At 43.3% G+C, this 12,717-nt stretch overlaps 1 protein-coding gene across 1 annotated transcript in view; it reads right to left on the bottom strand.

Annotated features, from left to right (window-relative positions):
- Positions 1-7,611: 7,611 nt before the first annotated feature.
- Positions 7,612-12,717, bottom strand: part of ptpn11a (protein tyrosine phosphatase non-receptor type 11a) — a 22,609-nt gene continuing 17,503 nt past the window's right edge. The window contains exons 13-16 of the mRNA XM_079257050.1: positions 12,107-12,258; positions 11,911-12,029; positions 11,720-11,823; positions 7,612-7,938 (exon numbers count right to left, since the gene is read on the bottom strand). Coding sequence (XP_079113176.1) covers positions 11,754-11,823; positions 11,911-12,029; positions 12,107-12,258 — 341 coding nt within the window. The 3' untranslated portion in view covers positions 7,612-7,938; positions 11,720-11,753. The remainder of the gene's footprint in view (positions 7,939-11,719; positions 11,824-11,910; positions 12,030-12,106; positions 12,259-12,717) is intronic.

Raw genomic sequence — 12,717 nt, 5'->3', positions numbered from 1 at the left:
CATTGATAACAAACTGACATAAATGAGGACACATTTTTTCTATATTATAATTTATCTTGTAGCTGTTTAATTACTGGCATCTCTTTTGTTTGTGTCCCCGAGGTGCTGTGTGAGCATAGTTAGCTTACCTTTTGTTTTTTGTTTTTTATCTGGCCGGTGGCCCCAGGCGAGTATGTATGTAGCTCAGCTTCAATTTATGAAGCTATGAGTGGGGATATTGTTTACGCACATGTTCGGTGCTATGTTCTTTTGTTTCTTTTTTTGTTAAGTATGTTACTAACTGCCAGACAAGTCCAGATCTATGTATATTACTCCATTACAAAAGCAGTTTGTTTGATATTGTGTTGCTTAACAAAGTATGCACAGTTCTGTTGATAATCTGTCCTTGGTCTCATGGAACGTTCGGGGTTTGGGCCACCCTATCAAACGTGGTTTGCCCATTTAAAGTCACTAAAAGCTGACATTGTGTTTTTGCAAGAAACGCATGTTAAAGCCACACACCACAGATTGCTTAGAGCTAACTGGATCTCTCAAGTTTAACATGCTCCCTTCACATCTAAAGCCAGAGGGGTAGCGATTCTTTTTCGTAAATCAGTACCTTTTAATTTGCAGTCTTGTGTAACAGACCCTAATGGTCGATACATTATTGTACATGGGCATATTAATCGCTTTCCTGTAACTTTCGTTAATTTATATGGTCCAAATTCAGATGATCCAGCTTTTTTTCGAAAATTGTTTGACATATTACCAGATGATAACACAAGCCACTTATTGATTGGAGGAGACTTCAACTGTTATTTGGATCCGTATTTGGACAGACTGTCAAGAGCCCCTCCACCTAACATCCTCTCTGTACAGACTCTCAATAATTTAATTAAATCTAAGAGGATAGTAGATATTTGGAGGCTGCAACACCCAACAGATCGTGATTATTCTTTTTATTCCAATGTCCACAAGTCATATACACGAATAGATTATTTTTAATTGATTCAAATTTAATTTCCAATATTGAAAGTAGTAAATACCACAACATAATAATTTCTGATCACAGTCCAATTACTCTTACTCTCAAACTTAATCTTCCCAAGCAAACTTATAGCTGGCGCTTCAATCCGATGCTGCTCTCTGATCCAACCTTCAATCAATACATTAATGATCAAATCTCTATATTTCTTGAGACCAACGATAATGGTGAGGTTACTGATTCAACTTTATGGGAAGCTTTGAAGGTTTATATCAGGGGTCAAATAATTTCCTTTGAAGCAAGACGCAACAAGGCCAGGTCTGGCAGATTAAGGGAGATTGAGGAAGAGCTCAAAACTGCAGATCAGATTTATAAAAATTCTAAACTTCAGTCAGACTATAACAATGTTCTTAAGCTACAATATGAATATAATTGTATATTGGGAGAACAAGTTAGTAAAATGATTTTAAAACTGAAACTGAAAAATTTTGAACTTGGTGAGAAGTCCCACAAACTATTAGCAAGGCAACTGAAAGGGGAACAGGCAAAGCGCTCAATTTATAAAGTTAGATCTACTACGGGTTCAATGTTAACGGACATTAATGACCGCTTTAGAGAATTTTATTCAGATATTTATTCTTCAAAAACAAATGCTACACAAGGGGATATTGACAATTTTTTTGAGCCTCTATCCTTTCCACAACTGACTGCCATGTCTCTGGAACATTTAGATTCAGACTTCACCACAACTGAGGTACTGGAAGCTATAAAAGCATTCCCTTCTGGAAAGGCCCCAGGCCCTGATGGGTATGGCCCTGAGTTTTATAAAACCTTTGGTAATAAATTAGTCCCATTACTGCTAAGAATGATGCATCATACATTCACAAATAAGTTGCTTCCACCATCACTGTACGACGCAAATGTCTGTGTCCTTTTGAAGAAAGGAAAAGATGATTCTGATCCGGGTAACTATGGACCCATTGCCTTATTAAATTATGATTTAAAAATCCTAACAAAAATTTTGGCTACAAGACTGTCAAAAAGTATAGCGCACATCATACATCCTGATCAATCAGGTTTTATACCTGGCAGATATCCTTTTTGCAATGTGCGCAAAATTCTAAACATCCTATATGCAGACTTATATAAAAATAATGGCGCTGCTATATTATCTTTAGATGCACATAAGGCCTTTGACACTATTGAGTGGCCATACCTTTTCAAAACACTTGAGAAATTTGGTTTCAGTGATATCTTTATTCAATGGGTTAAAATATTGTATACCAATCCCAAGTCCTCAATTCTTACTAATGGAAACAAGTCTAAACAATTTCCTCTGGGCAGAGGGGTCAGGCAGGGGGATCCTTTATCCCCCCTGCTTTTCAATATTGCATTGGAAACACTAGCTATAGGGATTCGTGAACACTCAGACATTAAGGGTATTAAATTTGGTAAGGTAGAAACTTGTGTGACATTGTATGCAGACGATCTGCTTATTTGTTTATCGGAGCCCAAGACCTCTGTTCCCATTCTCATGGAATATGTAAAATTGTTTGGACAGATATTTTATATATTAATGGTTACTTTGCCTCTTTTGCTCAATTACAGGATAAATACAACATTCCAAATTCACACTTCTTTCGCTACCTTCAAATTAGGCATTATGTGAAACAAACGTTTGAAAATTTTGAATCTATTCCAACCACTCACCCTTTTTATGACAATCTGCGACTTGCTCCTGACTCTAAACACTTGATTTCCAGGTTTGTAAATTGCTTTACTACCTCTGTCAATACGGAACACTTGAGGGTAGCCTGGGCTCAGGATTTAAATTCAGAGGTGTCACATGAACTTTGGGATAAAGCCATATCATTGATTCATACTTGTTCTATTAACAGCCGTTACCGACTTATTCAGTATAAAGTGATCCATAGATTACACTATTCAAAAACAAAATTGAACAAAATGTTTCCTGCAGTCTCCTCCCAGTGTGATAAATGTTCCTCTGCTGAAGGAACACTTGCCCACCTATTTTGGTTCTGTCCTCAATTATTTGGTTTTTGGTCTATAATTTTTTAATGGTTTTCTAAATGTTATTCTAGAAATATTAAACCAGATCCCAACCTGGGATCTGGTTTAATATTTTTGAGCACTGGCTAAAAGAAATGATTCCTGTCATTCAAATGGAACAACTCCGGTTAAACAATATGGACAGACAACATAGACATATTGCAATATGGGGACCCTTCTTGGCTCAATGCCAAATTACAACATCTATATAAAATGAAGACGGTATTTACTGTATACACTATTTGTGAATGTTGAAATGTAAACAACACATGCATAATTGTCAATTGCTTTTGAATTTCTGTCAACTTGTCTGGCAGGGTTTGTTGTTTGTGTTTTGTTGTTTGTTTGTACTCATAAAAATATAAATTTAATAAATATATTTTAAAAAAAACTATCAAATATGCATTCTCTCAATTTTTGTAAATGCTGTTAATGTACAAGTTTATAATTGATTTTGAACAATTGTCTCAAATTTCACACAATTTCTTTTGTTTCATTTTCTGCCTTTGGTGTTGCCACTTCCCGTTTCTCCTGATGTTGTGCGTACGCAAGGGTCAGAGTTGGCGTGGAAGTAGTGACATTTTACCGCCAAGTTGTGTTTTTATAAATCCCAAAACTTGACTAGAATTGGCATACGCCGGGTTTTGTGTGTGCAAAAGCTTTATAAATGAGGCGCCTGGTCTGGTTTGATGCCTGCCTCACCCTGCGGCTACAGATCTCATAAGGGAAAAAGACTATTGCTGTCATTCGCTCCTTCATCCTGGTAGTCCGTGTGCTGTTGACAAGACAATGGAAGAATCCTTCATGAAGTTTACCATCTCGACCAACTAATTTCAGTAAATTTATAAAAAAAAATAAATAAATAAATAAAAGAAAGTAGGTTACATAAAGGCACGTGCCGTGAGCTCTAGGGTTACATAGGTAGACAGTCGCAAATTGCACCAGGCACACAAATGACCATTTAAATGTGTAGGCAGTTTAAGATCATAAGACACCATTAAAAACTTGGAAAGCTAGCTAAGTGATTCAATAGCAGTCCCCAGAATATTGGACTTAGTCAGTTCGTACAGCCCGAATCCAGCGTGCCTGACATGTATCCCTCTGCAACCTTACCAGAAAATAGTATGATGATTCCGGACTGGGGGTGGACTTGTGTGCCTGGTTCCCTGAAAGACTCACCACATCCACCTCTTGTTCTGGAAGATTATTCCTGAATGTGGCTGGTCACAAAAAATACTTGTCTTGTTCAAACTCAATTTTGTGGTCAACACCCAGTTCTTGGTGCATCAAAATCTTTTTTGAGATACCACTCTGCTATTACAAAAAATATAATTTGTTCTTACTTCAATGAGTTTTGCTGGGATTGGCTCCAGCCTCTCTGTGACCCTTAAATGGAACAACGGTAAAGTAAATGGATGGATGATATGTATGCAGATGACATTCTTTTGACTATGTCCAAACCCTCAAACTCTACACCAAGATTTTTAGAACTGGTTAGGTTATCTGGTCACCTTTCAGGTTATACAGTAAACTGCATTAAAAGTGAAGCCATACCTTTGAACACGTTTACCGACCTCGGACCTTCTCCATTTGTCTGGAGATCAGAAGACATGGCATATTTGGGAAACAAAATCAAAGTACTTAGTACTAAGATATTAGACCTAAATGCTACCCTTTATTAAACAGTATAAAGGAAGGCCTTGAAAAATGATCCACTCCACCTCTGTCCTTCTGGGGTCAGGCAGAGGTACAAAAAATGAATGTTCTCCTGTGATTGAACGCTTCAGTGTCCTCTGTCCCATTCTTCATTCAGAAATCCTGGTTTAATTATGCACAAAGAATGCTGTTCATTTTGATGGAATAATGAGAAACCCAGAATCAATTGGAAAAAAGAGACACCACCTTATCTGGTGGAAGAGTTTGCACGATATTATGCCCCTGGTAAGGTTACCCATGGAAAAAAGGTCACTAAGGGGGATCAGATTAAATCCATCTTAAAGCCCCCATGATGGATAAAAACACTAGGAATGGGTAAAGAAGGCAAAAACCTGGTGGCCAGGCATTTGCCAATAGAGTCCGGTCAGGGTTTGGCAGGAATTTGGTGAGGCCATGTAGAACGACTTCCGGATGGCTTTGAGGAGATTCTGGCCCACTATCCGGCAGCTCAGGAGGAGGAAGCAGTGTTCCATTGACACTGTGTACAGTGGGAATGGTGGTTGCCAACCTCAACTCTGGGCATTGTAGTTTGATAGAAAGAATACTTTGAATACCTCCTCAATCCTACCAACATGTCTTCCCATGAGGAAGGAGAGCTGGGAAACTCAGCAGCAGTCTCCCAACTCTGGGGTTGAGGACGCTGAGGTGATTTAAGAGACCCTCAGTGGGAGGGTCCAGGGATGGACAAGATCCGCCCGGGGTTCAGCAGATTGCTCCAAAATCTGTGTGAACCTTTCAGCATTAATGGAGCTTCACAGATGTGCAGGTCACCCACTAACACCCTGTCCTGTGGTCTCTTCAGACAACATTCCTGATTCAGCCACATTAGATGCACTTGACAAACGAGTAACAGACAAAAAAATCAACAGGATTTAATGAGCCATGAGCAAGCCATTTATTGTTACTGAGGAAGTTAACATGGTTAACTGCATTGAAACTCATACAATACACCTCTTAATCTTTGTGAGAGGTCCCTCCCTGTGTCAGAGAAAAAGCTAGAGGAATATACGTACAGTATATTTTATTGGCAAGTAGATATGTTTTAGTAAGTACATTCTCCTCTACTTGGTGCTCATGTACAATATACATGTTAAAAAATATAGTTTGTTTGCATCGTGATGATCGTTTTTCCTTTTTTGTTCAGTATGTTTGTGATGAGAGAATTCACATTTAAGTGTGTTTCAGGTTCTCAGACGGTGCGTCGGATTTTCTTTAATAGCTATCTTATACACAGAGGCATATGCATAGAAGGCACGTCTATGCATCTAAATTGCTTACATGATTAGTGAGAAAAAAAAAGTTTCATCAACGGGGAAGGAAACAAAAAGACAAAAGTCTCCAAGAAGACTCGGAATGTACACGCATCCTCACGAAAACACACTCACGGGACATAAAAACGCCACAAAATACAAACAAGCACAGAGTCATTCGTTCGACCGCAAAACTGCATACAGTACACACGCCGCAAAGGAGCTCGTCCGAGGATGGCCATCGCCCGGGAGGAGAAGTTTCAAAGAACACTTGCTGTGAAGCAGCAGAATCCTCCAGCGGGAGGAATGCGGCGCCCCAAAAGAGACAAAATGATTTCTCAGCATTACACGACGAAGCTGCTCAGTCCTGGTTGCAGAGAGCTGTCCCGAAAGGCGAAGAGGACAGCTGCCACTTCCTTTTGTCCCCACATGAGAGATGGAGGTGGCGCCGATACAGTAAACTCAACTACAACACTGCAGCTGCTCAAGGCGAACGCATGGTAAGCAAACGTAGCGATGCTTCACAAAATACTGAGGCCACGTGTCTGAAAGCATGAAGAGCAGAGGTTTCCCCGTCTGCTACAGAGGACGATGAAGAAAGGAACAGTCTGACATTGTGGAAAACACACGTTAACCCTGCAGATGATCTCCACCCCGATTGGCTGAAAACTGACATTTCTAGCTGCTGTGATTCTCGTAAACTATCACTGCAAAACATCCTTCTTCGGTTCCTACGTCGCTGATTCTTTATCCTGCAGGAGGAGCGAAGATGCTGGTCCTTCCTTCACAGCAAAGGAAGCAACCGGGTGCCTGCTCCAGGTACATGTGCAGCGATGATCTTTAAAATATCAACCAGAGGCCTCATGGCCCTTCTTAATGCTAAGCTAATGCTAATCAGCGGCTAGTTTTACTGTGTTCCCCAAAATGTCAAACCTCTGTATTCCCTTAACTTATAATAAACAAACTTTTATACTTGAGTGTGCATGTATGAAATGACCACATCACTGATTAATCTCCACTGCCAAAGCTGAGAAATGTGCGGTTGCTTTTTCAAACAGTGACTCATAAACGCAAGTACATGTGGTGCTCGAGATAGGCGACGGTGTGCGAAAGGCAGTTGTCTCAAATGAAACAATGGCGAAGGTCAAATGCACAAAAAAAAGTGTTTTGGCAGCAAACAGATGAGCAACAGACTCCCCATGAACGTGTCGCCATGCCGACAGGCCGCCGTGGAGAATCCCCACGACTCCACCCGGCGAATCAAGGCTGGATTCAAGGGGTTATGCAGCGAAATCAAAGTGCAGCATTAAGGACGTCCGGCTGGATCTGGAATGATTCGGCGACACGGTGAATCCCAGTGAAAATGAGACAAATACGTTGAAAGTTGCTCTGAATGAATTCACGTTTCGAAGTCAAAAGTTTTGAGAGTCACGACGTAAATGTGTTTTTCTTAAAAACACCGACACAACGGGGTCTCGCCTCCCGCTGCGTGAAAGGCCAACAGGTCAAATAAAACATGTAAACTGGAGGTTGGAGTCACCAGTTTGTTTGGCAGGAACCCCCCCCCCCCCCCCCCCCCCCCCCCCCCTTCTGTCTACAAACAATCCACGTTACTTTGGTTAATAAAGACAAGAAAAGAGGAGAAAAAAGATGAGCGAAGGTTAGTTGAATGCTTGCTGGCAGCCCTTGTTGGGGGAGATCGACAAAGGCTGTGGTTTAGTAGCTGATTTAGCTTCTCAGAGGCTCCTCTGATGATCACAGTGGTTTAGATTTCAACTCCGGGGAAAATGTTTGCGTGGAAAGAGAGAGGAGGTCAGTCTGGTCTGGTCTGAGTTTCTCTCATGTTTTTGTTGTGTTCTCCCCGGTTCTTCCATGTCATCACGGTCAAGTCTCAGGCGTCAAGGTGTGGCTGGCGAAAAACTGTCAGGTATCAAGATCCTGCAGGGAAGAAAAATGTTGTCATGGTTAGAAAATGTGACCAGAGGCCAGTTTCTTCACTCCTGATCTCCTCTTTCAGAGGTTTGATCTCATTTATTACCATAAGCACTGATTTTCCAACAAACATTAAAAGCACAGCCTCAGAAGGAGCCGTTTTACTTCCGCGCAGCAGAAAACTAATATATAACTAGAACATAGTTCAGTTTTACTGAAGACACACACTCATTTTCTACGACTATCAGCTCCACGTGTTAACACCATGGACTGTATAAAAAGAGATGGGCGGAGCCTCCGTGACGTCACCCGTAGGTTTCTGAAGAGCTGAATTGAAGCTCGGTGGGCGGTTCCTACCATCACCATCTTGGCAGGAGCATGCGCGTCGTCTCGCCCAGAAAATACAAATATGGGCAAAGAGGTGGAGCTGAGAGGGGGGCTGTGAGCGTCATGGTGGATGATTGACATCGAGCGAACTCTGAGCTTTCTGTGGCTAAGAGCTAATCGAGCTAACCTGGAAATAAAAGGAGCTAACCAGCTAACGGAGGTAAGCGGGCTAAAGCTAAGTCACGTTGTTAACCGGCTAAAAACCGCAGTTGTTCTACGTTCTTCCTACTTGAAGCGGGCGATGGGGTACCTGTCAATCAAAAGGACACGCCCCTAAATATGCCGAACTTCAAGATTAAATTACTTTTAAACGAGCGGAAAAAAATTCACTCCCCCCACAGTTGTCATAAACGTAAACCTAACATGGATTTTTATACCAGGCTGTTTATTTCTACTGTAAACATGTTTATTTCTGCTGTGAAGTTGGTCTTTTTAACATGGGAGTCTATGGGGATTTGTTTTGTTTTTAAGCCCCTAGTGGATGAAGGGGGAACTGCAGTTTGATGCACTTCCATATCGGCTTCACTTTTAACCACCGGAGGCTTCGTCCATCTTTCATATACGGTCTTTAGTTAACACGATCATCTAACCAGGCAATAACACTGCAGCATGTCGACGCGGTGAAGACGACTTGCTAAAGGTCAAACTGAGCATCAGAATGAGGAAGAAAAGCAGATTTAAGGCTGCTGGTCTGAGTATTTACTGGGATTTTTACCAGCAACCATCTCCAGGGGTTCCAGAGAAGAGAAAACATCCAGATGTTGATGTCAGAGGAGACTGGTCAGACTGGTTGGAGATGATGGAAAGACAACAGGAAGTCCAGTCAGCACTGGTTCCAATAGAACTTCATCTCTGAACAAACAACACGTGAGATTCTCATGGTGATGAGGTGGAACGGGAGATTCTCATCATGATGAGGTGGAACGGGAGATTCTCATGGTGATGAGGTGGAACGGGAGATTCTCATCATGATGTGGTGGAACGGGAGATTCTCATGGTGATGAGGTGGAACGGGAGATTCTCATGGTGATGAGGTGGAACGGAAGATTCTCATGGTGATGAGGTGGAACGGGAGATTCTCATGGTGATGAGGTGGAACGGGAGATTCTCATGGTGATGAGGTGGAACGGGAGATTCTCATGGTGATGAGGTGGAACGGGAGATTCTCATGGTGATGAGGTGGAACGGGAGATTCTCATGGTGATGAGGTGGAATGGGAGATTCTCATCATGATGTGGTGGAACGGGAGATTCTCATGGTGATGAGGTGGAACGGGAGATTCTCATGGTGATGAGGTGGAACGGGAGATTCTCATCATGATGTGGTGGAACGGGAGATTCTCATGGTGATGAGGTGGAACGGGAGATTCTCATGGTGATGAGGTGGAACGGGAGATTCTCATCATGATGTGGTGGAACGGGAGATTCTCATCATGATGAGGTGGAACGGGAGATTCTCATCATGATGTGGTGGAACGGGAGATTCTCATCATGATGAGGTGGAACGGGAGATTCTCATCATGATGAGGTGGAACGGGAGATTCTCATCATGATGAGGTGGAACGGGAGATTCTCATCATGATGAGGTGGAACGGGAGATTCTCATGGTGATGAGGTGGAACGGGAGATTCTCATGGTGATGAGGTGGAACGGGAGATTCTCATCGTGATGAGGTGGAACGGGAGATTCTCATGGTGATGAGGTGGAACGGGAGATTCTCATGATGATGAGGTGGAACGGGAGATTCTCATGGTGATGAGGTGGAACGGGAGATTCTCATGGTGATGAGGTGGAACGGGAGATTCTCATGGTGATGAGGTGGAACGGGAGATTCTCATGGTGATGAGGTGGAACGGGAGATTCTCATCATGATGTGGTGGAACGGGAGATTCTCATCATGATGAGGTGGAACGGGAGATTCTCATCATGATGTGGTGGAACGGGAGATTCTCATCATGATGAGGTGGAACGGGAGATTCTCATCATGATGAGGTGGAACGGGAGATTCTCATCATGATGAGGTGGAACGGGAGATTCTCATCATGATGAGGTGGAACGGGAGATTCTCATGGTGATGAGGTGGAACGGGAGATTCTCATGGTGATGAGGTGGAACGGGAGATTCTCATCGTGATGAGGTGGAACGGGAGATTCTCATGGTGATGAGGTGGAACGGGAGATTCTCATGATGATGAGGTGGAACGGGAGATTCTCATGGTGATGAGGTGGAACGGGAGATTCTCATGGTGATGAGGTGGAACGGGAGATTCTCATGATGATGAGGTGGAACGGGAGATTCTCATGGTGATGAGGTGGAACGGGAGATTCTCATGGTGATGAGGTGGAACGGGAGATTCTCATCATGATGAGGTGGAACGGGAGATTCTCATGGTGATGAGGTGGAACGGGAGATTCTCATGGTGATGAGGTGGAACGGGAGATTCTCATGGTGATGAGGTGGAACGGGAGATTCTCATGGTGATGAGGTGGAACGGGAGATTCTCATCATGATGAGGTGGAACGGGAGATTCTCATCATGATGAGGTGGAACGGGAGATTCTCATCATGATGAGGTGGAACGGGAGATTCTCATGGTGATGAGGTGGAACGGGAGATTCTCATCACGATGAGGTGGAACGGGAGATTCTCATGGTGATGAGGTGGAACGGGAGATTCTCATGGTGATGAGGTGGAACGGGAGATTCTCATGGTGATGAGGTGGAACGGGAGATTCTCATCGTGATGAGGTGGAACGGGAGATTCTCATCACGATGAGGTGGAACGGGAGATTCTCATGGTGATGAGGTGGAACGGGAGATTCTCATCATGATGAGGTGGAACGGGAGATTCTCATGGTGATGAGGTGGAACGGGAGATTCTCATCGTGATGAGGTGGAACGGGAGATTCTCATGGTGATGAGGTGGAACGGGAGATTCTCATGGTGATGAGGTGGAACGGGAGATTCTCATCATGATGAGGTGGAACAGGAGATTCTCATCATGATGAGGTGGAACGGGAGATTCTCATGGTGATGAGGTGGAACGGGAGATTCTCATGGTGATGAGGTGGAACGGGAGATTCTCATCATGATGAGGTGGAACGGGAGATTCTCATGGTGATGAGGTGGAACGGGAGATTCTCATCATGATGAGGTGGAACGGGAGATTCTCATCATGATGAGGTGGAACGGGAGATTCTCATGGTGATGAGATAGAACAGGGGTTTCTCATCATGATGTGCAGCAACTGTGTGATGCTTCATGTCAGCATGGAGAAAATCTGAGGAACGTTTCCACTTGTTGAGCTTGTCACACTAAGAACTAAAAGAAGGTCCAGTACTAGCAGGTGGACAGGTGTGTAAATGAGAAATTTTCTGTGGGTTTTATGTTCTCCTGTATTTACCTGGAACTGAGAGCAGTGAAGTTAATGTTGAGTCTCATCTGAAGCTTTTCTGCTGCTGCATCAGGCCCACGTTCTCATACACCCTGGAGCTGTCGTCCCTCATCCTGAACACAACAACCACAAACAGCTCGGTGTTTACGTCACAGCGTAAAGAAAGGCTGAAGCGTCTGTGTTTGCTCAGGACCACTCACTCTGTGCAGGTGGGGGTGGGAATGGGAGTGCACGGAGGCAGAGGGCTCTGCTCCCCACCAGTCAGGTCAGACAGAGAGTACTTAATGTTGGTGTACTCCCGTCCTTTAATTTTACTTTTCTGGAGAAGAGAAGCAGAGGCGAGTGAGAGAAAGAAAAGAGGAGTGAGAATGAGGCGTTGGGGTGCGTGCTGCAGACCTGCTCCTCCTCCAGGCGCCGCTGCAGCGTTTCTATGTAATGCTGCACAGCCATGTAGATGAAGCGGTACTGCGCCTCGGTCTGCACCATCCCAGAGCGCTGAGAACGAACCATCTGGATTGTCTTTGGCACGTCGATGTCACAGTCCACTCCTAAAGCAGGGAACAAACTTTACAATGAAACGGAGAAGCTTTGCCAGCCATCTGTGGAGGTATGGTGGCTCGGTGTGATGGCGGTGTCCACAGCCACACAGGTGATATCAACCAAACACACGTAGATTTATTTTGTTTCACCAGGATTTAATTTACAGACCAACATTTTTGTTGCACATTAGCTTGATGTAGCATTTTAGTTTGTTGTGGTGGTATTTATTCATTTGTGTTCTTTTGGCTTTAAGTTTCAGCAGCTCCAGTCCCTTAGCTGTGACCCAGCAGGAGGCCACGAGGTGGAGCAGACAACTGGACCAGACCAGTGTGTCCTCCCCTCTGTTTGTTTGGGCTGATCAGCCACGATTTAAGTTTCCCCTTGTGTCATTTTGTTGCTTAAGTTCTTTGATTATAGTTTTGGTAAGTTGACCTCTTATAATCCAGATTTATTTATTTATGTTAAAA

Source organism: Telmatherina bonti (assembly GCF_933228915.1).
Source record: "Telmatherina bonti genome assembly, chromosome: 17".
Classification (NCBI taxonomy): domain Eukaryota; kingdom Metazoa; phylum Chordata; class Actinopteri; order Atheriniformes; family Telmatherinidae; genus Telmatherina; species Telmatherina bonti.
The sequence above is the reverse complement of the archived record's forward strand: the minus strand, read 5'-3'. Positions and strand labels throughout refer to the sequence as shown.